The following is a 25,509-nucleotide window of genomic DNA, read 5'->3' on the forward strand; positions in this document are numbered from 1 at the left end:
TAGGAGGGGCGGAGGCAGAGGCACAGAGAGGAGTGGAGAGGAGGTGGAATAGGTGATGCCACATTCAAGTGTGGTGGGTAAAAATCAGGAGGGATAGCCCTGGCTGGTGTGGCTCAGTGGGTTTAGTGCCGGCCTGCAAAACTGAAAGGTCGCTGGTTCAATTCCCAGTCAGGGCACATGCCTGGGTTTCAGGAATGAGGGATCCCAGACCACTCACCCAGCCCAGGTTTCCAGCTCCAGGAAGATAGTGCCCCTATGCCAGCTGCACATACCAGTGAGGGTTAGGGAGGCAGAAGAAACTGTGGGATTCTCTCTCTTAAAGGGCCCTCAACAGACTTAGGACTCATGTAGACCCACCCCCACTTGGATTCAGCACCAGGGCAACAGCTGGAAGGGCACAAGTGGCACACAGGGAGAGGGGAGAAAGTAAAGTGATTGGCAAGGGGGCGAGTGTCAGGGAGACAGCTTCTTCTCTGGCAATCTCCAGAGGCTAGGCAGCAGCATTGTCCCCTCTCTGAGCTTTCCTCCACACAGAGCCACAAAGCGGTGAAATGGGTTGCTTCACCCTGGCGACTGCCTAAGGCTCTTGCCCACACAATTTATAGGTGCCTTTTCTATAAGAGGCCAGGCTACTAAGACAGAGAGTCAAAGCAGCACTACCTAAACAAACACAGGGAGGCTGCCAAATGTTGAGGAGACAAGGGAATATGGCCCAAATGAACAAAACTTCAGGAAAAGAAATAAATGAAATGGAGATAAACGACCTATCAGATGCAGAGTTCAAAACACTGGTTATCAGGATGCTCAAAGAAATCATTGGGTATTACAACAGCATAAGAAAAGACCCAGGCAGAAATGAAAGTTGCATTAAGTGAAATAAAGAAAAATCCACAGGGAACCAACAGAGGAGGAGATGATGCCAAGATTCAAACCAACGATTTGGAACATAAGGAAGAAATAAGCATTCAATCAGAATGGCGAGAAGAAAAAAGAATTAAAAAAAAAAAAGAATAGGATAAGGAGTCTCTGGGACATCTCCAAACTATAGCAACATCTGAATCATAGAGATGCCAGAAGTAGAAGAGAAAGAAAACTTATTTGAAAAAAATAATGAAAGAAAACTTCCCTAATTTGGTGAAGGAAATAGACATGCAAGTCCAGGAAGCACAGAGAGAAAAACAAGTTGGACACAAAGAGGACCACACCAAGACACATCATAATTAAAATGCCAAAGATTAAAGATAAAGAGAGAATCTTAAAAGCAGAAAGAGAAAAGTAGAGAGTTACCTATAGGAGATTCCCTTAAGACTGTCAACTGATTTCTCAAGAGTACTTTGCAGGCAAGAAGGGAATGGCAAGAAGTATTCAAAGTGATGAAAAGCAAGGACTTACAACCTAAATTACTTTACTTTATCCAGCAAAACTATCATTTAGAATGGAAGGGCAGATAAAATGATTCCCAGACAAGATAAAACTAAAGGAGTCATCATCACCAAGTCATTATTATATGAAATGCTAAAGGGAATTATATACGAAAAAGAAGATCAAAACTATGAACATTAAAATGACAGTGAATGCACAACTATCAACAACTGAATCTAAAAAATGAAGCAAACAAGCAGAACAGGGACAGAATCAGAGATGTGGAGATCATTTGGAGGGTTATCAGCTGGGAGGGGTAAGGGGCAGAATGGGGGAAAGGTTCAAGGATTAAGAAGTACTAATCGGTAGGTACAAAATAGACAGGGGGATATTAGGAACAGTATAGCAAATGGAGTAGCCAAAGAACTTATATGCATGACCAATGGGCATGAATTAAGGGAGGACTGCTGGAGAGAAGGGGGTTTACCAGGCAGAGGTGGGAAAAGGGGGAAAATTGGCTAACTATATTAGGCTAACTGTAATAGCTTAATCAATAAAATATATTAAAAAATGTATAGGAGAGGAAAAATAATTGTGGTATACTGCCTGGCTTAAAAACTGTGATGCAGAGGAACCAAGATGGCGGCGTAGGTAGACACACTGCGCCTCCTCGCACAACCAGAACTGACAGAGAATCGAACAGCAAGGGGGACCAACACCAAGGAAATAGAAAATAAACATTCATCCAGACTGGTAGGAGGGGCGGAGACGGGCACCGGGGTAGAGAGGACTCGCGTGGCTGTGGCGGGACTGAGACTGGCGGAGTGTGGGACAAATGGCGCAGGCAGTCCAAGCACTAGCAGACCCTGTGGCCCCACATTTGCACAGATAAACCCAGAGGGCCGGACTCAGAGTGGCGGAGAGTGGGGCAGGCAGAGTGGCGGGTAGCACCCTGCGGCACCACATTCGCCCACAGATAAACCGGACGAACGGCGGGCAGCGAAGCAGACTGTGCAACCCAGGGCTCCAGCTCGGGGAAATAAAGCCTCAAACCTCTGATTGAAAGCGCCCCTGGGGGTTGGGGCGGCAGCAGGAGAGACCCCCCAGCCTCACAGGAGAGGTTGTTGGAGAGACCCACAGGGGCCTAGAGTGTGCACAGGCCCACTTACTCGGGAACCAGCACCAGAGTGGCCCAGTTTGATTGTGGGTATCGGAGTGAAAGATTGAAAGCCGGAGGAGAGTGAGGCGGGCGCCATTGCTCCCACTTGGCCCCTCCCCCACGTACAGTGTCACAGCGCAGCGACCAGCATTACTCCGCAAACACCTAAGGCTCCGCCCCTTAAAGTAACAGACGCGCCAAGACAAAAAAAAAAAAATGGCCCAAATGACAGAACACTTCAAAGCTCCAGAAAAAATACAACTAAGTGAGGAAGAGATAGCCAACCTATTGGATGCACAGTTCAAAGCACTGGTTATCAATATGCTCACAGACTTGGTTGAATTTGTTCGAAAAACAGATGAAAAAATGAAGCCTATGCTAAGAGAAACAAAGGAAAATGTACAGGGAACCCATAGTGATGGGAAGGAAACTGGGACTCACATCAACAGTGTGGACCAGAAGAAAGAAAGAAACATCCAACCAAAAAAGAATGAAGAAACAAGAATTTGGAAAAATGAGGAGAGGCTTAGGAACCTCCAGGACATCTTGAAACGTTCCAACATCCGAATTATAGGGGTGCCAGAAGGAGAAGAGGAAGAACAAAAAATTGAAAACTTATTTGAACAAATAATGAAGGAGAACTTCCCTAATCTGGCAAAGGAAATAGACTTCCAGGAAGTCCAGGAAGCTCAGAGAGTCCCAAAGAAGCTGGACCCAAGGAGGAACACAATAAGGCACATCATAATTACATTACCCAAGATTAAGCAAGGACCTACATCCAAGATTACTGTATCCAGCAAAGCTATCATTTAGAATGGAAGGGAAGATAAAGTGCTTCTCAGATAAGGTCAAGTTAAAGAAGCTCATCATCACCAAGCCCTTATTATATGAAATGTTAAAGGGACTTATCTAAGAAAAAGAAGATCAAAAATAGGAACAGTAAAAATGACAGCAAACTCACAGTTATTAATGACCACACATAAAACAAAAACGAGAGCAAACTAGGCAAACAACTACAACATGAGGGTTGTCAATAAGGGAGTGGGAGGGGAAGAGGGGGGGGTAAAGGTACAGAGAATAAGTAGCATAGATGATAGGTGGAAAATAGACAGGGGGAGGGTAAAAATAGTGTAGGAAATGTAGAAGCCGAAGAATTTATAGGTATGACCCATGGGCATGAACTATGGGGGGGAATGTGGGAGGGAGGGGGGTGGGCAGGATGGAGTGGAGTGGGGGGGGAAATGGAACAACTGTAATAGCATAACCAATAAATATATTTAAAAAAAAGAAAAAAACTGTGATGCAATTTCTAAAAGAGAATAAAAATGAGAAGGCTTAAAAGTGCTAGATCTTTATGTAATAGGAAGTCAATAATGTCTAAGATTAATAAATCAAGACATGGCTAAAAAAAAGTGAACAGTTTTTGTCTTTAAGGAGTAGGACTGGGAGTAAGGAGGGTAAGTCAAGAGACTTTTTCATTTTAACCCTATCAGTGCTTCTTAAGATTTTTTCAAGAGTCTCTATCACTTGCCTAGATACTTTAATACAAAAAGACACAATTTATAACCCCTCACTCCTGCTGTGTGATTCCAAGTGAAACCAGTCAAATCTGAAGGCGACTGCCACACACAAGTTGCTATGTCTCCAGGGGTCAGCAATATTTGAACCAAGAACCCTGTCCTCTGCCATTAGTGACAATGACCCAGTGAGACCCTGAGAACTCAGTTTCTGGCAATAGTCCTGAGTTTGTCCCACTAATCCAAGTCCCACACAATCATGGGGGAAACCCCCCACGTGTGAGATAGGTTGTATTCAATTTCTCCCAAGGTCTTCGGCAGATTCTCATCCTAGCTGCCTTACTTAACTGTCCTGGCTGGACCCCGCCACCTGCCAGAAATGCCTGAGCCACCAGGCTGAGGGGGTTTGTGTGGAGGTGTGTCTTCACTCATGCTGTGGAGGTTAGTGGAGTCCCTTCTGCTGCATGTGAGCACGGCAGTCCCTGGCCTGTTTGAGTCTGGGGCCCCAAGCCTTGCAACAGTGGCCTCTTCTCAGTCCAGTGTGGACTTCTCTGCTGGCTCACCTCCCTAATGAGAACCTGTATGTTTATTTGCACAATAATGAAATCTCTGTCCCTATAAAGTTGATTTCTCTGCAAACTGCTTCCCTCCAAAGCAACACATCTATATTCTAAATGGAAAGTTCTACATTTAAGTCACTGAATTTTATAGTTTTTCTGTTCCCTCACTCCACCCTCTAGATTCCTTACTGTGCTAGATAAAATCCAGAGTGAATTTCTAAGGAGACATTGATGGAGAGAAAGCCTTTATTTGGATTCCAAACATGGGTGATGTAAGAAGAGGCACATGAGAACCATATTAGTGTGGAAGAATCTTGGCGGAAGAAGAGAAAAAGGGCCCTCTGGGAATCAGGCCAAAAGAGCAGAGGCGCTAGCTGTCGCAGCCATATACACATTCCGTGGCTGGCATCGGGACTGCGCAGGCTCACGCCCTCTGGGACTTCTCTTTCCTTGGTCCTTAGTCTCATTGCTGGCCCCCTTTCCTGGTCTCACAGTCCTAAAGTGGTCCCTCCCCAAACTTGTTGGCGGAACAGTTTTATACCCAAATGTGCTCAGTAGCAACTACTTAGAAGCCACTATTTGTACTTTTTGCAGTTTTTAGTTATTTTGACACCCTTGGACCATCAGAAGTGGCCCTCCTGCCGCCGGAGGACTCTGATTTCTCTAATAAGGAAGGTCCTGGGCAATCAGTCCAAGAAAGGCCCAGATTCTCTTCCGGGTTGGTGTCTTTGCAGTAATGTCCCCCGACCCCTCCCAGAGTAGAATGTGTTGCTGCAGCAGGGGATGTCACCTGAGTTTTCAGTCTGTGGTGAAAAAAAGGTGGGAGAGGACAACTCAACCCTCTGTCTCTCCCAGGCACTGGTTCTGAAGCCCCACCATAGCCACTTCAATTCCCAAACTGGAGGCACCACTGCGAAGTCCCCATCTGGTGGGGACACCCTCCTCCTTTCCCAGGCACCACGATTCCTCCACCCCACCCCCAGTTCTTAGACCAGACCATCCCTCAGTCTCACCTGTGACTTCAGGCGAAGGTGCACACTCCTCACACTCCCATTTCTTACTGTTGTATCTCAGAGATGAGCAATCCCTATGGGTTCCGTGGGATCCGCATGTAGCACACAGAATGAGGCTCCACCTCCTACAGGAAGACAAGGAAGGGTTGTGGGCACAAATATAACACTAACTACCACTCTTGGGACGTTCACTACTGGCCAGGCCTTTGCTGAGGGCTTCCCAGGCATATTTTACTGTACATTTTACCCATGCTGGACATGTGGCTGTGTGCTGATGCAGGAAGCTGCAGTTAGGCACAGATACTTGGAGGGTGGATTTGGAGAGGACACAGCCTTGAGTGCCTCTCCACTGGGCACAAGGAGAAGCAGATCCTGCAGAGAGACCTGTTCACATGTGTGTGAGTGAGTCCTAGGCTGCTCAGGAATGCGACTTAGCAATTGTGTTCATCCTGAGGTCTGCAGACAAAAGTGGATTATTTGCTCTTAATAGCTGAGCCAAGGTCTAACTCCAAGATGGCACTGATGAGAGGTCTTTCTAGCCAGAAGCCTTTCCCTACCCTTCATCCTCAAAGATGTCTCTGCCTTGTTCATACAAACAGATGGGGGCATCACAATGCTGATAGCGCCGATACAAGTCTGAGAAAGCCCCTGGCTCGAGTTCCCAGGCAGCATCTCTGTATTAAGAGAAGAAACAGGGAGTAAGGGACACGTAAACTGGTGGGTGAAACCACTGTCCACCTGGGAGGAACTAGGAAGAACTCAAACTAGCACAGCAAAAGAGTTCAACAGGCTGCCCGAATAATTTCAGCAAGGCTGGGCGGTGGCCTGGCAGTGGGCGAAGGATAAAGCAGGATGACTGGAACACGGGGGCTTCTTAGTTTCACAGCGGAATTCAAGAACCTACCCCCCAACTCATGGAATTCTGATCCCTAAAGCACCCTTTTCAGAACATGCCTATCCCCCAACCCTCACTGTCCCCCTCCTTTTCTTTCGATACCTGGAAAGCCCTGCTTCCACCCCTTCCCTCTTCACCATATACTCACTTCCTCTGGAAAGCTAGGCAACCACTCCCTGGCTCAATCCTTGCTTTAGAGTTTCCCCTACCTGTCTGGAATATGAATTCCCATTCTTAGCATTTCTTGAGGAAACTCTTCTCGATTGTTACAATGCGGACATTTGAAGAAATGCTTTGCTGATGTGTGGGCATATTTCTGTAAGACAAACATGGAAAACCTTTCTGTTTGTAAAAATATTCTTTGATCACCTCATTTCCACTTCACCTTCATCTCATAAAGAGGAAGTTGCTAAGAAAGCTTGACTGGGGCTTCCAGGAAAAGGAATTTGGGTGGGTTAGGGTGAGGGCTGCAAATTTTGGTTCCAGACCAGGGACCAAAAGCTCAAGAGAATTCCCAGAAGTACCTTAGTTGTCACCTTTGGCCATGGGGCTTGGCAGTGCTGACCCAGTAAGACTCAGGTGCCTGGATACATGTTTCCCTTTCCTTCCATCCAAGGAAGCAATGCTGATTTGGAAGCTACTTGACTTATTCTGGGATGAGCTCACTTGCTCTAGCTCTCCTGAGGATTTTGCACAGTCTAAATCTTATCATGAATGAGGTCCTACAAGTCAAGGGTAACCTGGAACTGGGCTGACTTTCCTCTGACTCCCTTGACCAGCCCTGCGTCCAGGCCTCCCGTCAAGATTGCCTGAGCATTCCCAGGGTGCTCCAACTAGGGTAACTGTGGAAGGTCCCCATGGCCGAGAAAGCCCCACCTGTATGCACTTGCGGTGGTAGATAGTTTGACTACAGCACGGACTCTGGATGTTTTCAACACTTGCTTGGGATAAGTCTTCACAACACAAGACGCAGCCTTCCTCCCCAACATTCCCCTGTTGGATGTCCTGTGTTGGGCGATGTTTTTCACAAAATGATCTGTGACAGAGTAAATAGACTTGGTTTTGATTTGTCATTGATGGAATTTTCCAGCTGCCTGGCCTAGGGAGGGAAATCAACTGCCCAGGCTGGTGCCCAGCGAACCTCTGTGCTGTTGGGTGGGAGGAGGGGAAGAGGGGAGGAGGAGGAGGAGGTGGAAGAGGAAGAGGAGCTGGAAGAGGAGGAGGAGGAGGAGGGTAAAAAACAGCTTTCTCACAGCTGCTCTCCCACTCAGCAAAGCTCCTGGGACTATCTCTACAGCCTTCTCGTTCCTGAAAGCCCCACTTTGCTCTGAGCAGCTGTCTAAGAACCTCAGCTGTTTGTAATTTAAGAAGGGGACAGGAAGCAAGAAGTAACCCTTGTGAAACTGCCAAGTCAAGACACTCTCATTATTGAACGGGGGACAGATTTACTGGTGAATCAAAACAGGCCGGTGGAAGCTGAACTCTGATTTGATTAATGGCTAATTAATAGCAAGTTACAAAAGGGCAACCCGACTTTTCCCCTTCATCACCCACTTGTACTCTCCAAAAAATTGTGAAAGGCAACCCCTTTCTTGGCCACAAGGAAGGTGGAAGTTTCTGACGCAATGATCCTTCTGGCAGTTGATGGCGGCTCCCTTTTTCTTGCACACAAAGCAGATCTGCAAATGAGATCCCAGGCAGTGCTTAGGACCCGCAAACAGACAGACAGACATTCTGTGGCACATCATTCTCTGGAATGGAAATTTTGTGAAGCAACAGCCATTCCCTTTCCTCAGTGGACCTGAAAGCTCTGGGGCTTCAAGCAGCACTGAATTCTTTTTTGTTTTCCCAGGATGTTACTCCCTCTCCTCACTTAGAATACTACGCCTTAGAGATGCATGGAATTTAAGAGGAGCGGCAGCTGGGAAATCCAGGAGTCCTTTGACTTCTAAATTAGCAGCTAGGGAAAAGAATGGAAGCAGGGACGACCAGGGAGGTTATGAAAGGAGGCCTCACCCAAGGCCCCCATTCCAGGGGGATTCTAACCTTCCTAGAAGCCCGTGCTGCCTCCTTTTTGATGTCTTCAGGCAGGAATCCATGGAAACCTCTGTTAGACTGGCCCCGCTGAGGCAGCTTGCTAGATAGTATCTGGGGGGAGGGGTGTGCACAGAACCAGGCTGTCAACATTGATGATCGGTGAAAAAGTGCAGTGGGGTGGAGAGGACAGGGTAGAAATAGAGCTTGTTGGAATATATATGCATTTACAGGGTAATGCACTTAACAAAGGCTTACAATAGTATTAACTATATGATGGATGCTCTAAGTCCTTTTCAAATATGAACTCATTTAATCCTCACAACAACCTTAAGATTTAGGTAGTATCATCATCCCCATTTTATAGGAGACATTATGTGACCTGCTGAAGCCCACAGAACTGCGGAACCTCGGCTCTTAGCCGCCTTTGTACTGTGCTGTGTCTTTTACTGCGGACTGCTTTTGAGCAGTTTGGGGAACACTCCCTGTGTATGACCTCATTTCACGTTCCCCACAGCCTTGTGATACAGATGCTACTATGATTCTCGCCTTATAGAGGAGGCCACCGAACTACAGTGCCGTCAGCAACCCTGGCGTCACACAGCAAGGAGGCAGCGGAGCTAACAGGCACAGTCACAGGCCCCCATAACCCACACTCTTACCCCTTCTGCTGTGCTGCCCCCTTGGTATAGAGTAAATACTCTTCTCAGAGTGTGTTCTCTATGGGAAGGGAAATGAGGCTTTAAAATGTTTTCACTGTAGACATTCTGCCTTAGGGTGAAAAAGGAGAGAAATTGAACTTTTTAAAAACACATTTTAGCTCTGACCACCCTAACGCAGTTGGAAGAATGTCAGCACCCCAGCCCCACTCCAGGAATCCTCCAAAAATACTGGGGAGAGTGTTCAACTTCCTGCAGTAATCACATGTAACGTGAAAGGGGACTCAGGTTATTTTAACACGATAGAGGAGGTGACCCTACAAGGTTAGATACCTTGAGGGCACTTGGCTTATAAACGTATGTTCCCAATTAGGGTTAAAACTCATTTATTTTAAAACTAATTATCTCAGGGCTTTAGGACTACATGAACCATTACTGTTTTATTTATATTTTTAAGTATTGTTTTCTACAGTGAGCATATATTATTTCTATAAACAGAAAAATTAATAGTGAAAGATTAGAACAAATCTAAATGTCTTTTAAAAGGGATTTGTTTTAATACTTTTTGGCATACCCATACCATGGAATACTAATAGCTATTAAAAAGAAAAAACTAGATCAATATGTTATATATGAAATGGCCATTAGAAAAGCAAAATACAAATAAAAACACTTGTATAGTGTGTTTATTTTTATGTTGAAAATGTATATGCTTGTATATGCATGAAATTAACCAAGCCCTGACAATGAAACCAGACAGAACTCACAAGAGAGGAGAACCACAGACCAAACTTTCTCACGAGCAGAGATGTAAAAATGAAACAAAACGTTGACAAATTGAATCCGGCACCATATAAAAGGGATAAAACATCACGACCAAGCAGAGTTTATACCAGAAATGCAAAGTTAGTTTAACATTAAAGAATTCAATTGATGTAACAAGTTACATTAACAAATTAAGGGAAAAAATGATCATCTCAATAGATGCAGAAAAAGTATTTGACAAAATTCAGTATACATTCATAATACCCTCCAGCAAACGAGATATAAAGGGGAACCTCTTCAATCTAATGAAAAGAATCCATGAAAAACCTACAGTTAATATATTTTAATGGTGAAAAACTGGATACTGTCCTCTGATGTTGAAAACAAGACAAGGATATTCATCACATAACTTCTACTGAACACTAGACCGAAGGTCCTAGCTAGTACAAAAAGTCAAGAAGAAGAAATAAAAGACATAAAGATTGGAAAGGAAATAGTACTGTCTTTATTCACACATAACACAGATGTGTACACAGGAAACCCTAAGGCACTTACAAAAGAAAAATACCAAAAAACTACTGAATTAATATGTGAATTTAACAAGACTGCAGGATATAAAATCAATGTACAAACATAAACTGCATTTCTATATACCAACAACAAACCTGAAAATGAAATTTTAAAATAGAATTTAAAATAGCATAAAATCACAAAATATTTAGGAATATATTTAAAAGATGTTGCAAGTGTTCTTCACTAAAAACACACAAACACACATCGCTAAGACACATTTTAAAGAACCCGAGTAAATGGTGAACTGTATCACGTCCACGGGCTGGGAGACTCAATATTGTTTGGTCACTCTCTAGTGCATTCCCCTTCTCAACCCCCGTCACAATCCCAAAACGTTTTCTCTTTTTAATTTAAAGAAAAATTAAAACTTAACTATAAAATTCATATGGAAAAGAAAAGGACCCGAGAGTCAAAGCAATTTTGGAAAATACTGCAAAACTTACAAAATCCTTAATTTCAAGACACTATAATGCCACAAAAATCAAGACAGTGCTGTACTGGTGTAAGGAGTAATAGGTCAACAACATAAAATAGTCATTTAGATGCACAGATATATGTATGGTCAATTAATTTGGAAAAAGACATCAAGATAATTCAATGGGTAGGTAAAGATTTCTTGGGAGACACAAAAAAACACTAATCATAAAAGAAAAAATTGATAAACTGGACTTCAAAATTAAAAACTTTTTTCTTTGCAAGACATCATTAAAAAAATGAAAAGGCAACCCAACAAGGGAGAAAATAGTCACAATATACATATCTGAAAAGAGACTGTATCCAAAATATACATAGAGAACTCTTATAATTAATTCAGTCAAAAGAACTCAGCTTTTAAAATGGACAAAACAACCCTGACTGGTGTGGGTTGGTGGCTTGCGTGTCGCTCCATGGACCTGAAGATTGTGGGTTTGATTCCTGGTCAGGGCACAGGCCTGGGTTGCAGGCCAGGTCCCTGGTTGGGGACCTGCAGGAGGCAACTGATTGATGTTTATCTTGCACATCAATGTCTCTTTGCCTTTCTTTCTCCCTCCCCCCTCTCTAAAAATAAGTACAATTAAAAAGAGAAACAGACACTTCATAAAAGAAAATATGTAAATAGCTAATAGGCACATGAAAAGAAGCTCAGCATCTTAAGACATCAGAGAAACGCAATTTAAAACTACGGTGCAATACCAATACATATATAATAGAACGGCTAAAATTAAAAACACTGAAAATATGCCCTGGCTGGTGTGGTCAGTGGACTGAGTGCCCACCTGTGAACCAAAGGGTTGCCAGTTCAATTCCCAATCAGGGCACATGCCTGGGTTGCCCGTCAGGTCCCCAGTTGGGGTCTCAAGAGAGGCAACCACACATTGCTGTTTCTCTCCCTCTCTTTGTCCCTCCCTTCCCCTCTCTCTAGAAAGAAATAAAATCTTAAAAAAAAGAAAACAAAAAAGACTGACAATATGAAATTCTAGCAAAAATATTGTGCAAGGGGAACTTCATAAATTGCTAGTGGTATAACTGGTATATAACTGGTAGAGTGTAAACTGGTATAACTACCTCGGAAAGTGATTTGGTAACTTCACAAACAGTTAAACATACAGTTGGCATATAATCAGTAATTCCACTCCTAGGTATTTGCCCAAGAAAAGTGAAAACCTGTTCACAAAAAGACTTGTGCTTGAATTTTCACAGCAGCTTTATTGATAATAGCCCCCAAATGGAAACAATTCGAATGGCCCTCGACAGGTAGGTGGAGAAGCAAATTAAAATGTATGCACACCAGAGAACACTACTGGGGAGTGAAAAGGCACAAGCTACTAATGCATTTAACAACATGAATCGATCTCCAAACATCTTCGCTGCGTTGACTGAAAGAAGCCAGACACAAAAGAGTACACACTGTATGATCCCATTCATATGAAGCATACGGATAGGCAAAAGTAATCTATAGATCAGTGATTATCTCCAAGGGGATTGAGTGGAAGAGGGCAGAAGGGAACTTTCTAGGGTGATAGAAATATTTATTTTCATTCAGACAGTATTTACATGGAGATATACAATATATATAACGAGTGCTTTCTATAGTATGTAAGTTATATCTAATAAAAAATATTGGGAAAAAAATCACTAAAAGAACTGTTGCTAGCATTTGCTTCTGGCAAGATTGAGAAAAATGAGACATACTGTTTTGGGAAGAGACTTTTCATTGTACATACTTTATACTGTTAGGGTTTTATATCTGGCATGTGTATTGCTATTTAAAAATTAGACTTTAAAAGAAAAAAGCTATTAAAAGAAGCAAAAAGGGTTATGGATCTGAGGCTAGATGCAAAAACAGAGAACAGACTGTATAGCAAAAACCACGAGACATCCAAAGGGAAACTTGTACTCACAAGACAGAAATAGTGCATGCTGAGATTGTCCTTTTGAAGAAATTCCCCTAACTTGTCGGGATCCCCAGGCTCTTGAAGGCATAGCAGGCATACTGGAAGAGAGAATGTTAAGAATTCACTTTGGGAATGTAACCATCTCTCTAAGTACCAGGAGGAGTAGAGTATCAGAAATGGTCATTTTGACAAGGAGGAAGGTTGGGTTGAAGTGTTATTTGGTATCAGTTCGGTCTTTATATAATTTTGGCCACATTTGAAGGAGTTGGTTACAACTACTCACTTGATTTTTTTTTTTGTCTTAAGTGGAAATTAACTTGTTTGTTGAACTTTGGATGTGATATTAAAAAATTATAGATCCCAAGTTCTTCAGAATCTTAGAGAATCTGGGAAGCAGAACTGGCAGTGAGGAGCATGTTTGCTGCCCCACACAGGTGGTCTTCGCTGTGGTTAGGAGGCAGACGCCGAACAAAACCTCCAATCTTTCTTACCAGGACCTGAAGATGGCTTCCTCTGGGTCACCCCCCTCGTCTTGGCAGATTTTCTATACGAGAAGAAGGATCCTGTCAACATCCCTTGTAACTTTCCCTCAAAATGCCATCCATAGGTCTGATGAAATACCCAAATATTTAAAGGCTAAGATATCAGTTTTTCTATTTTATATTTTTTGAAAGTATAAAACATACCTACTGAATTGTTTGAATAATGTAAGATAGTCACCATCTTTCTGTTCCTGGTGCCTGTGCTGACTGAAGGAATGGAGGAGCAAACATCCTTTTAGTATTTCTGTCATCTACTCTGAATCTCAGGTGCTATCGTATTCATGAAGTGTAATAAAATGATACTAAAATTATGAATTTCATATTGCTAGACATTATTTTTGGCTCTTTACATGTGTTAGCTTGGTGAATCTACAGAATGTTTTAAAAAGTGGGTGCTATTAATATGCATATTTTCCCAATGAGGAAACGGAAGCATAAAGAAATGAAGTAACCTTTCCCAGGCCACTTGTTAGCAAGTGTTACAGCCAGGATATGAACCTAGGCAGTAAGTAGGGTTCAAGAGCCAGCACTTTGCTACTAGGGAAAGTGCTGGGAGGGCAGGTTACTGGGCAGCTTCCAGACTATCAGTGGTGTGCGCTTGCACACTACCCAACCCTAGTCCCCAACACCACGCAAAGGAGGGAAAAGGTACAGCATATACCACACACCGATGGACAATTTATCCCAAACTCCCTTATGTCACCTACTCTACCTCAATCTTTGACATTCCTTCTTCTTTTCTTTTATAGTCTTCATTCGCTGCAGCCTCTCTCTCCTATCTTAAATTCTTCTATATTATTATGAGGACAATACAGGCTCTTCTAGCTATAAAAATAAACAGGGCTTGGTCAGAAATTTTATTCTACTGTTGGTTATCAAGTCCCACAGGGTCAAAGCAACAGTGTGCTTCACCTCCCAACCTATACGACAGAATATAAGGGGCCCACCCAGTACCAATGCTAGTAATAGCCAATAATTATTAAATTATGCCAAGAACTGTTCTAGACATTTTAAAAAGATTTTATTTATTTCTAGACACAGAGGATGGGAAGGAGAAAGAGAGGGAAAGAAATATCAAAGTGCTCTCAATTGGTTGCCTCTCATGCCCCTCCCCTAACCTGGAACCTGGTTAGGGGGACCTGGAACCTGGCATGTGCCCTGCTGGGAATCAAATGGGCAACCTTTCACTTTGTGGGAAGATGCCCAACCCACGAGCCACGGTGGTGAGGGATGTTTGAGACATTTTACATGTGTTAACTCACAAAACTCCCATGCAACAGGTGCCATCATTATCCCCATCTTCAAGATGAGGAGACTGAAGCACAGAGGTCACAGAGAGGAGGCACTTGCCTATGGTCAGAGGTACTGCTCTCACACAGCAGTATAAGAACTTGGAGCCACTGCTCGAACTGGCTAAATGGTTGTTTTCTTTGTGCCTACTAAATCCATGAGGTAGCACGCAGGAAAAGAAGGCTCCTTTTGTCTCCAAGTATGGGTACCTTAATTTTGCCCAGTAAAAGCTAGATTAGCCAGTTCTTTCCCAGGAGAAGGAGCTTGTGGGATTTCGTCTGTGTAAAGCGACAACTCCCTCTAGTGAGAGACAAGAGATAACACTGACAAACTACCCTTTGGCTCCTGCCACTTTTCACCAGGCTCAGATGGTCATTTGGCCTGTTCTCAACCTTTGTCCAGCTCTGAGCCAAGAGTAAAATGCCTAACTGTGGAGAAGACACCTGCCACTACTCCCCCCACCAATGTCAGCTGACTGCAAATTGAGTTTTCATTGGCCAGGGGGAAGGGGGACAAACTAAGTAAAATCCACTCCTATGAAGGAAGACCTGTTTAGTCAGGGGAGAAGAGGACCACATTTCCTAGGAGAACTGAGTGAATCAAGTCACTCCGGGGGCACACACTCCAGCACCCAGGTCCTCACTGCACAGCTGGGGAGCCGTGAACATCTTCACGGACTGTCAACTGCCTGTAGAATGCAACCAGTAAGGCAACTACTAAGGCTACACCGCCCTTCCTCTCTTTGGGTTTGCTTCATCTCCTCTTCTAACCCATGAGTTGCACCTGCAGAAGAAATGACATTGGATGGCTTCTTACTCAACAAAAGCACTTGGACAGGCTGGAAGAGGAGAGAAGGGCGTGCACTAGGGGATCCACGTGAGGTGACTACTGAACGGTTCCGAGTTGTGGGGAGAGACCCCGATTGTCTAGCAATAGAAATAAAACCTTGAAACTTCAGTTCTTTGCATCGCTCTGCCAAGACGTTCCTAGAATGGGGTTCTGTGCACACTGGTAGTTACGGGCAGATGCAACAATCTTCAAAGCACTGAAGGAGGGTCGATGCAAGGGGGCGCTTGCTTACATAAGCGGCTCAGTCCGAGATTTCCTCTCCGCGCGGTGCTCCTTTGAAACGGTTACCGAGTTGTTTCGCTGGATAAGGGGCTGGGTAAAAGCTTGTTGAGAAAATTAAAAATAAATAAGCGTGTTCGGCCCCGCCGCCACAAGAATAAACAATGATTGGTTTGGAAAATACGTGTCGGTGTGGCCACAACAGTCCCCAGGAGGTAACAGCCCACGAAAGGGCTCAAGGAGCATCTCGCGGAGGCCAGTCCAGGATCATGTCTAGCCCGCAGGGAGGCTGGTGCGGGGCCGGGCCGGAGGTCGCCTCCGCCGCTCACTCCTCACGGTACCACACGGGCCGCCGCTCCCGGCCGGGGACGCCAGCTCAGTTGTGGTCGAGGGCGCCTCTGTCCCGGAGCTTTATTCGTTGTAGCTGCCTCACGGGCGGCCGCCCCGCGCGGTGACTGCGCCGGCGAAGGGGGCGAGCGCGCAAACGGGGGCCGGGTCATGCGGACTACGAGCCAGGGAGACTGCGGCCCCGAGGCACGGCTACGCGGACCGTTGCCTGAGCGGAACCGCCAACGGCCGAGGGCAAACGACCGCGCACCTGCCCCTCCTTACACTTCGCTCCCATTCCTCGCGCCCCGGGGGCGGACACTGCTCGCCCCGCCCTTCCTCTGGCCACGCCCCCTACCTCGCCCGGGACGTGCGCGCAGGCCGGTGGAGTCAAACCCGCGGAAGACGAACCCAGAGGCGGGGCGGAGGCCGTCGCTCTGGTGTGACGTAGCCGCCGGCGCTGGCGGGTGACGTAACGGGGCCCGTTGTCTGTGTGTGGGGCTAGGGGCCCCGGGGGCGTCGGGGGCGTCGGGGGCTCCCGGCGGGGGCGGCGGTGGGTCGGGAGGGCCTGGACATGGCGCTGAGGGGCCGCCCCGTGGGAAGATGAATAAGGGCTGGCTGGAGTTGGAGAGCGACCCTGGTGAGGAGGGGGTGGGCTGGCCGGGCTCTGGGGAGGCCGGGTGGGCCTGGGAGGCGCCTCCCTGACCACCACCCGCTCCTCTTGTCGCCCCACCAGGCCTCTTCACCCTCCTGGTGGAAGATTTCGGTAAGAGTCTCTGCTACCCGCCGGACCCGGGCTGTGGGGGCCCACTCCTGCGTCCTCGCCGCACGGCCAGGAGCTGCCCTTCCCGACTTCTTTCCTTCCCTGATCGCAGGTGTCAAAGGGGTGCAAGTGGAGGAGATCTATGACCTTCAGAGCAAGTGCCAGGGGTGAGCGGCTTGGAGGCAGGACCTCCCTTTACACCTCGAGGGCTCGGGAAGGGCCTGGGGAAGAGTGCCTCTCAAGGGGGATAGTATCAGGAACCCTAAGTTGTAAAAGCTCATGTAAGGAAGCATCCCTCCTCTTTGGGTGTTTTCCTGATTAAATTATTTTGTTTTCTCCCAGTCTTCCCTCAGCACTTCCCTTTATGTAGTAGCACCTCCCCCCACCCCTACCAATTCTAACCATCCGTTGGAGTACAGTTCAGCTGCTTTTTCTGGTCTTGGAGCAGGAAGCCAGGCTCTTCTCTATACGCAGACCGTACGGTGCCTTTTGTGCAGCTGTAATGTATTAATTACTGCTTTAGCGTGCCGGGGCGCTGGTGCCTTTAATCTCCACACAGAGGTCTTGTATTGATTGGTGTGTGTGCAGCATCTATAAGGCCCCTCCTGGACGACCAACCACAGGGTCTTGTTTTGGTGGTCCTGCAGAATAGAGGTGTGGAGAACTGCTGCAGTGACTGAACTGAGAGTCTGCTTTTATTTCCCAGGAAAGAAGGGGCTGATAATGGGTGTTCATTTTCTTCCTTGGTTGCATTGGGCCTCAGGCCTTGGGGTCCCCAAGTGAGAATTAGTGTTTAAATTCCTCATCAGATGTTTTTGTTCTTGCCTTACCTTCTGTTCCTACCCTGGTCTGGGCCATGGGTTCAGCTTTTCTTCTTTTATCCCAGAACCATATACTTCATAAGGATACTGGGTGGATGGCTGGAGAACCACAGCCAGAAGCTGTTGCTTAGAGAGCTTGTAGCAGGCTTCAGGATGTCAGGGCTCAGGGCCACTTTGGGCAGTGTTGGGCAGAAACCAGGGGAGGGCTGGGATTACAGGAAGGGCACCTGAGTGGTAACACAGTGCAGGGGAAAAGGGGGAGGAAAAGAAGGGAATACTGGTTGCCTTCCCCCACTTGGCTGGTTTAGCTCTGTTTCTTGCTTTCCTCAGCCCCGTGTATGGATTCATTTTCCTGTTCAAATGGATCGAAGAGCGCCGGTCCCGTCGCAAGGTCTCTACCTTGGTGGATGATACATCTGTGATTGATGACGATATTGTGAATAATATGTTCTTTGCCCACCAGGTCTGCTGGGCTTTGTGTTCTGTCTGGAGGGTGGGGTGCTGCCATTTTCTTGGCTTGGGAAGTGGCAGTGGGAGAAGGCAGGAAGAGGAGATAGGCAGATACCAGGACGGTGGTTGTGGAAGTCCTTTGGCAGAAGGAATTGAGCTCTTATTCATTAAAAAAGGGAGACTCTTTAGAGCAGTGTGGGGTCTGAATCCACTCTCCATGTCCCCATACATTGGATATTTAGTTGAATGAATAAATACTGGGCAAAGATGAGGGTGGTTGTCCAGATATGACTGTCTCTATCTGGGTCCCCATTCCCAGTGAATGTGAGCTTCAGTTGAGGATGCTGTGTATGGGTGATTGTTTTTGATTTCACAGCTGATACCCAACTCTTGCGCCACTCATGCCCTGCTGAGTGTGCTCCTGAACTGCAGCAACGTGGACCTGGGGCCCACCCTGAGTCGTATGAAGGACTTCACCAAAGGCTTCAGCCCTGAGGTAGGCCACAGTGCCTTAATCCTGGGTCACAGCTGGCTGGGCAGATCTGGCTCTGGCCTCCAGGGCCACTGATGCTGCCATATGACATTTGGCACTCTGAGGCTTTTCATTTTTCACGTGAATGTTTCCATTACGTTTATATTATGTTACATCACATTGACTCTTAAATTAATTGTGTAAGGTAATTGGTTCTAGGCCCAATTGTAAGGAAAAGAGACAAACCTAGGGAAGGAGGGAACATTGCTTAAGCGATGTCATTTTAGGACTTTGTCAGCTCTTCACAGGCCACATTGCTCCCAGTGTCCGCTGATTACTGTGCAAGGACATTAGAGCTCATCTATTTGGGGCTCCAGAGCTCTCTTCTACCTTTAGGAGAGTCCACCTGTGCTTCTGTAGGTTTCTGGAACACCTCCAGGCTTGCTCTCCTGAGCTTTGTTTCCCACCCAGAGGGTCACCTGAGAAGTTGGTCTGATCTGGCTTATTTTCTTCCCTCTAGAGCAAAGGATATGCGATTGGCAATGCCCCCGAGTTGGCCAAGGCACATAATAGCCATGCCAGGTGTGTGGGAGCTGATGGGGGTGGGGGGTAAGGAAGGGCTGTCCCATTCTGGGTCCTGACTCTGTTCTTCCCCAGGCCCGAGCCACGCCACCTTCCGGAGAAGCAGAATGGCCTTAGTGCAGTGCGGACCATGGAGGCATTCCACTTTGTCAGCTATGTGCCTATCACAGGCCGGCTTTTTGAGCTGGATGGGCTCAAGGTCTACCCCATTGACCATGGTAGGCACTCTGAACTGGGGGCCCTTTGGGTTTCTCTGCTTACCTCCTAAAGAGCTGGGGTCCAGTGTCCTCAGGTGCTTGGGACTCAGTGGTGGGGGATGGGTGATGGGTGTTTACGATATCTGGCATTGGCCAGATGGCACCCTGCACTGCATTGCCTGACTAGCCTCTGACTCCCTGGCTCAACTGCTCTCTGTCCTCACGCCCACTCTTGGCTTGCCCAAACTCAGAGCTTCCCACTTGCTGACTCCTCATCTTGGTGTTCCTTAGGGCCCTGGGGGGAGGACGAGGAGTGGACAGACAAGGCCCGGCGGGTCATTATGGAGCGTATTGGCCTCGCCACTGCAGGGTAAGGACCCTGTGCCTCCCCTATCCTCTGGACCTGTGTCTCCATTGGGAGGGACACAGAAAAGGGAACCAAGGCAGAGAGAAGCCAGGTGACTTGTGTAAGGCCACATGGCGAATCTGAAAAGGTCAGACTTAGATCTTGGGCTCCCAGCTCATTGCCCTGTTTCCCGCCCAGGCTGCCTATGGCCTGCTTTGGGGAGGAGGAGGCCTTGCAGCCCTGGGTGGCCCAGGTATGCTGGCTCACTTCTTGCCAGGCACCTCACACAGTTCATGGGAAGTTACCAGCTCAGGAGCCTGGTGTGCATAGTTAGCCGCTGCCTGCCTGTCGTGGGGCCTGTGCCTATGTGGCTGTAGGAGTGACTTCAGGAAGCCCTGACAGGGTATCTGCCTCAACCTGATGGTGGGGCTTGGGCGGGAGCTGCTCTCACAGCTGCAGCTGTGACTGCAGGGAGCCCTACCATGACATCCGCTTCAACCTGATGGCGGTGGTGCCTGACCGCAGGATCAAGTATGAGGCCAGGCTGCATGTGCTGAAGGTGAATCGTCAGACAGTACTGGAGGCCCTGCAGCAGGTGGGTACCCTCCTGCCTGGTCCCTTCCCAGCCATCTTCTCCTCCTCACTGGGGCCTCTGTTTCTCCACACCATTCTCGTGGATCTGGGCTTCAACCAACCGTCACCTCTTTTGCACCATTTTTGGGAAAGGTGGGACTTGGGGTGGGGAGAGAAAGTCATTTCCAAAAGGAGGTTTGGGTCTCACTGTTCTATTTCCTTGTGAGGGAGTGGGTAGAGCCAAGGCTCTTAGCTGTCTGAGGTAGAGGCTGGGGCTGCCTTCTCTCCTCTGAGCCTTGGATTCTGTTTTCAGTTGATCAGGGTAACACAACCAGAGCTGATTCAGACCCACAAGTCGCAAGAGTCACAGCTGCCTGAGGAGACCAAACCAGTCAGTGGCAAGTCCCCCGTGGCTCTGGAGGCAAGCAGGGCCCCAGTGGCCACTGAGGGCACCCACACAGGTACTCGGGGGCTTAGGGCCTCCTGTGGGCCTTATCACTTGACCTGGGAGACCCAAACAGAGCAAGTCTTTCCTATGGAGGCACTTGGGCAGTGATTCACGGGCTCCTACAGGAGGCCTGAAGCCTCAATGCTTGCATCCCTCCCCCTTCTAGACATGGAGGGAGAGCAGTTTTTCTCTGAAGAAATGCAACTGTAAAGGGCTGCCATTACCACAGGCCCTTGAGCCTTTTCTGTAATGCATGTTCTTTTTCTGGTTTTCTTAGAGGCTTTTTTTTCTTTCTTCTTCCCTCTCTTTTTCCAGTTTACCCTTGACCTGTCTCGCTGTGGGCCCATGAATGACTTCCATCCCACCAGCTTGCTTGGCTGTCCCCTGGGAAGGGAGGGGGAGCAGTGCTGTGTCACAGGAGGGGGGAGACAATGGGCTGGAGACAGCTTTTCTCAAGGAGCTAGTTGAAAGTCCTGCTTTTGCTCCTTCTCTCAGATGGTGTGGAGGAGGCGGCTGGTACATGCCCACAGGCTCTGACCCACAGTCCTCCCAGCAAACCCAAGCTGGTGGTGAAACCTTCAGGGAGCAGCCTCAATGGTGTTCCCCCCAACCCCACTCCCATCGTCCAGCGGCTGCCAGCTTTTCTGGACAATCACAACTATGCTAAGTCCCCCATGCAGGTGAGCTGGGAGTGCCTCCAGGATTCTCTTGAGAGGCTGCCACAGGCATTTTCCTCAGGCGGTTCTTGGTGTTCATCATCCTGGTTCCTCTGATAGTCAGAAGCACCCTACAAGGCAGGGGCTTAGGGAGGTAGAGAGAGCTCCTTTGACTTTAAGTCCAACTACATGGCTGTGGGCCTAAATGTTGAGGTCGTGTTCCTTGGTACAACTCTATGGGTTGGATTCTGCTGGCCAAATGAAGGCACGTTTCAGGGCCTTCTGTTTCTCTCAGAAGCCCTGTGTAGGCAGGTGGTGTGGGTAGGCAGAAGCTTTCTTACGAACCAAGGGTGGGTTCTGGAATACCTAGAGGGTTCTGTGGACTTGACCTGAGAGCCGTGTTGGCCTTCTCTCTGGCTGTGACTGCTTTGTCCAGCTTGGGCTGACTGACCCCTGCTGATGGGCTGCCCTGGGTTTCTGCCCCAGGAGGAAGAAGACTTGGCAGCAGGTGTGGGCCGCAGCCGAGTTCCAGTCCGCCCACCCCAGCAGTACTCAGATGATGAGGACGACTATGAGGATGACGAGGAAGACGATGTGCAGAACACCAACTCCGCCATCAGGTCAGCCTCAGCTCTGTAACGCTGGAAGCCCTGAGTGCTATGGACCCTGTCTTGAATATTCCAGGTTGTATCTGAGAGTGCCCTTCAGCAGATGGACAGTGCTGAGCACCTGCTGAGTACAGGGCCCTGGGGGAGGCTGACATGAAGGAGGCTGATTCCAGGCCCCAAGAAACTTCTGGAGGACTGGGGTGGGTGGGGAGGGGGCTGAGCACATTTAACCAGACATCAAAATGTGTCCTCTTGGGAGGTTGCCTTTTGGCTAGGCCTTGTAAGAATTGGATGAAGCAGGGAAGGAGGAGATAGGACTGGGGTACTTTGCTAGAAGACATGGCATTGGCAAAAGGCTAGCGGCTGGAATAGAGGTGTCCTTTGAGGACACCTGGCTGTAGCTGTCAGAGCTTAGGGTGCCAGGTTTGGCATGGCTGGGTCAGGCTGCTGGACTGAGAGAGGAGCTGCAGGGTCAGTCCCTGGATGTCAAGGTGTGTTCAGACAGTTCTAGGCTTTGCTGGGTGTGTGGTCACCTGGCCCACTCCTTTGGCTCACCTTTCCTTGGGCCCCACAGGTACAAGCGAAAGGGGCCAGGGAAGCCAGGGCCATTGAGTGGCTCTGGGGATGGGCAGCTGTCAGTGCTGCAGCCCAACACTATCAACGTCTTGGCTGAGAAGCTCAAAGAGTCCCAGAAAGACCTCTCGATTCCCCTGTCCATCAAGACCAGCAGTGGTGCCGGGAGTCCGGCAGTGGCAGTACCCACGCACTCACAGCCCTCGCCCACCCCCAGCAATGAGAGCACAGACACAGCCTCCGAGATTGGCAGTGCTTTCAACTCACCACTGCGCTCACCCATCCGCTCAGCCAACCCCACACGGCCCTCCAGCCCTGTCACCTCCCACATCTCCAAGGTGCTTTTTGGAGAGGATGAAAGCCTGCTGCGTGTTGACTGTATACGCTACAATCGTGCTGTACGTGACCTGGGTCCTGTCATCAGCACAGGCCTCCTGCACTTGGCCGAGGATGGTGTGCTGAGTCCCCTGGCACTGACAGGTGGGCCTCGGGCTGGCCCACTGGCCACTTGGTGTACCAAGGATGGAGGAGGGAGGTAGCCAAGTGACCACCAAGTGTCTTGCACTCTGATGGGTCTTCTCCTGCCTTCTTTTCCCAGAGGGTGGGAAGGGTTCCTCGCCCTCAATCAGACCAAGCCTGGGCAGCCAGGGGGCTGGCAGCCCAGAGGAGAAGGAGGTGGTGGAAGCTGTAGATGGCAGAGAGAAGTCTGGGCTGGTGAGGCCCAGTGAGCCCTTGAGTGGGGAGAAGTACTCACCCAAGGTGAGCTCCTGTGGGTTTCTCTTCTCATCCTAGCAGGGGGAAGGACTGGGTTCTTGATTGGAGTTTTGGTGGGAAGGTTGGTGGCTATGAAGCCTGTCTGGGTTGGGTAGTGGAAGAGGCCTCAGTAAGCTCCAGGCACTCTGGCTGCTAATCTTTGCCTCTTGCTGCTTCCTGGTAGTATGGCTTTGATGTTGGCCAGCCCCCCTCATGGGTACAATGCTGGGTTTTGGCAGGAGCTTTTGGCACTATTGAAGTGTGTGGAGGCTGAGATTGCAAACTATGAGGCCTGCCTCAAGGAAGAAGTAGAGAAGAGGAAGAAATTCAAGGTGGGTTATCTCTCCCACTGCCTGGTCCTCTGCTCATGACTGCCATTCCAGAGGTGCGACCTCTTGAGATCAGCTGGTGGCAGCTCTCTGGAGATTGGCTGCAGTGCCCTCATCCCTTTTTCCCCACAGATTGATGATCAGAGAAGGACGCACAACTATGATGAGTTCATCTGCACGTTTATCTCCATGCTGGCTCAGGAAGGTGAGGGTGCTCACTGCGTGTTACCTGGCATGCCCTCCTGAGGGCCGTACTCCTCAGGTTCCAGCTCCGTCAGGCCTCTGCTAGGGATTGAGCAGACTGTGGAGCTCAGGGAGGCCTGGGAGGCCCTCAGCTCTTGGCCTGAGACTGTGGCCTATTGAGCAGGTGGCTGCTGGGCATCCAGCTACTTGCTCAAGGGCCTCTGCCTCTCTGCAGGCATGCTGGCCAACCTGGTGGAGCAGAACATCTCAGTGCGGCGGCGCCAAGGGGTCAGCATTGGCCGGCTCCACAAGCAGCGGAAGCCTGATCGGCGGAAACGCTCACGCCCTTATAAGGCCAAGCGTCAGTGAGGACTGCTGGCCCTGACTGCAGCCTGCTCTTGCCTTGTGGCCCTCACCAGGGCCCCTTCCCTGCCCTACTCTCCACTTCCCAGTATTACCGAATAGTTCCAGCCAGAGAGCCCAGACCCTGGAAATGGAAGCCAGACTAGGATTCCCTGCATTGTGCCCCTGGGTCTGGTGGGGCAAGTCAAGCCCATAGTGCTCAGGAAGCAGCAGCTGGAGCTGGGGCACAGTAAGGTGCTGCAGCTTCCTCCACAGCTGGCTGTGGATCTGCAGGACTCGGCCTTTCTGCCTGGGTAGCAGAATATATATTTTACCTACAGAGACGTCTATTTTTCTGGGCTCTGGCCCGTCTTGCCACCACTGTGTTGACATAGCCGGCTTCCTGACTATGCGTTCTCTCTCAACAGTTGTTGTGCTGGTGGGACCTGGGTGGACATGGGCCTGTTGCTGTAGCCCCAGCCACCACTGTCTCTTGTGAGGAAGCCAGGTCTGCTCTTTGTTCCTCCTGGGAGAGCTCCAAACTCAGGGGCCTGGATTCTGGGCTGGGTTGGGAGTGGGGGGGTCCCAGTGGAGGTGGGGTGAGCAACCTGCTGTAGTCCCAGGCTTGAGCAGAGAGGAATGTTTGAGCTGCTTGGTGGCTTGTAAACTTCCTTGCTGGCTCCAGTTGGGCTTGTCAAGCCTGCTTTCCCCTTGAGCAAGGCTCTGGGGCTCTTTGCCTTCAGTGTTGTGGCCCTCACAGTGGGCTTGCCTTGGGCTCCTGGGCTCTGTCCCTGGAACCCGGGGCTTAGAGGAGCCTCTGCCCATCCCCTCAGTATTACCATGTCTCCCTTCCCTTAGGGGTGGCAGAGACAGGGCTGCTTGCAGGAAACTGGCACCACTCAGCTCTCCCTGCCATGCCAGCTTCCTCAGCCTCTACAAGGCACTCAGGGTGGGGGACTGCAGGACCAAGATGACCAGTTGGAGCCCCCATGTTCCCAGAGGGCCTGATGCCAAGGAGTAATGGGCCTAGCACTGCCTTTGGAGCTCGGCCCCCAAATATAGCCCTATGGCCTCTGCCAGATGGCTTTGAAGGAGATCCAAGGAGACCCCTTATCTGTACATAGTGACCTGGGAGGGGGTTGGGGGACAGCTGGCAGGCATGGCAGTTGCCTCTGCATGGAGCACAGCCTGACTCCTTGACCCCCTGTAAATATTGGATCGATAAGTGAATAAAACTCTCCTAAAAAAAATGAACCCTCCTGTTGTTGCTGGCC

At 48.6% G+C, this 25,509-nt stretch overlaps 2 protein-coding genes across 4 annotated transcripts; one reads left to right on the forward strand and one right to left on the reverse strand.

Moving 5' to 3' along the window:
• Positions 1-4,837: 4,837 nt before the first annotated feature.
• On the reverse strand, positions 4,838-16,596 carry PHF7 (PHD finger protein 7). The gene is given in 13 exon segments (XM_053929566.1): positions 4,838-5,221; positions 5,224-5,337; positions 5,339-5,401; positions 5,619-5,736; positions 6,169-6,285; positions 6,716-6,822; positions 7,383-7,542; positions 8,061-8,185; positions 8,553-8,654; positions 12,919-13,010; positions 13,404-13,456; positions 14,167-14,279; positions 15,561-16,596. Coding segments are annotated over 12 exon segments (1,143 nt in total). The 5' UTR covers positions 14,211-14,279; positions 15,561-16,596; the 3' UTR covers positions 4,838-5,173.
• Positions 16,582-25,489, forward strand: BAP1 (BRCA1 associated deubiquitinase 1). 3 transcript variants are annotated; one of them, XM_024556706.2, is made up of 17 exons: positions 16,582-16,779; positions 16,876-16,905; positions 17,015-17,069; positions 18,054-18,186; positions 18,550-18,669; positions 19,166-19,227; positions 19,303-19,445; positions 19,716-19,794; positions 20,242-20,365; positions 20,657-20,804; positions 21,287-21,471; positions 21,934-22,067; positions 22,630-23,108; positions 23,227-23,387; positions 23,621-23,713; positions 23,843-23,915; positions 24,129-25,489. In XM_024556706.2, the coding sequence occupies exons 1-17, from the start codon at positions 16,743-16,745 to the stop codon at positions 24,260-24,262; spliced, it is 2,190 nt and encodes a 729-aa protein (XP_024412474.2). In that variant the 5' UTR covers positions 16,582-16,742; the 3' UTR covers positions 24,263-25,489. The 3 variants fall into 3 exon arrangements, with proteins under 3 accessions (XP_024412474.2, XP_053785540.1, XP_053785539.1); XM_053929565.2 differs by having other exon boundaries at positions 16,632-16,779; positions 18,054-18,114; XM_053929564.1 differs by having other exon boundaries at positions 16,633-16,779; positions 20,296-20,365.
• The last annotated feature ends 20 nt before the right edge of the window (positions 25,490-25,509 follow it).

The sequence above is a fragment of the Desmodus rotundus genome, chromosome 8 (assembly GCF_022682495.2).
Source record: "Desmodus rotundus isolate HL8 chromosome 8, HLdesRot8A.1, whole genome shotgun sequence".
Lineage (NCBI taxonomy): Eukaryota > Metazoa > Chordata > Mammalia > Chiroptera > Phyllostomidae > Desmodus > Desmodus rotundus.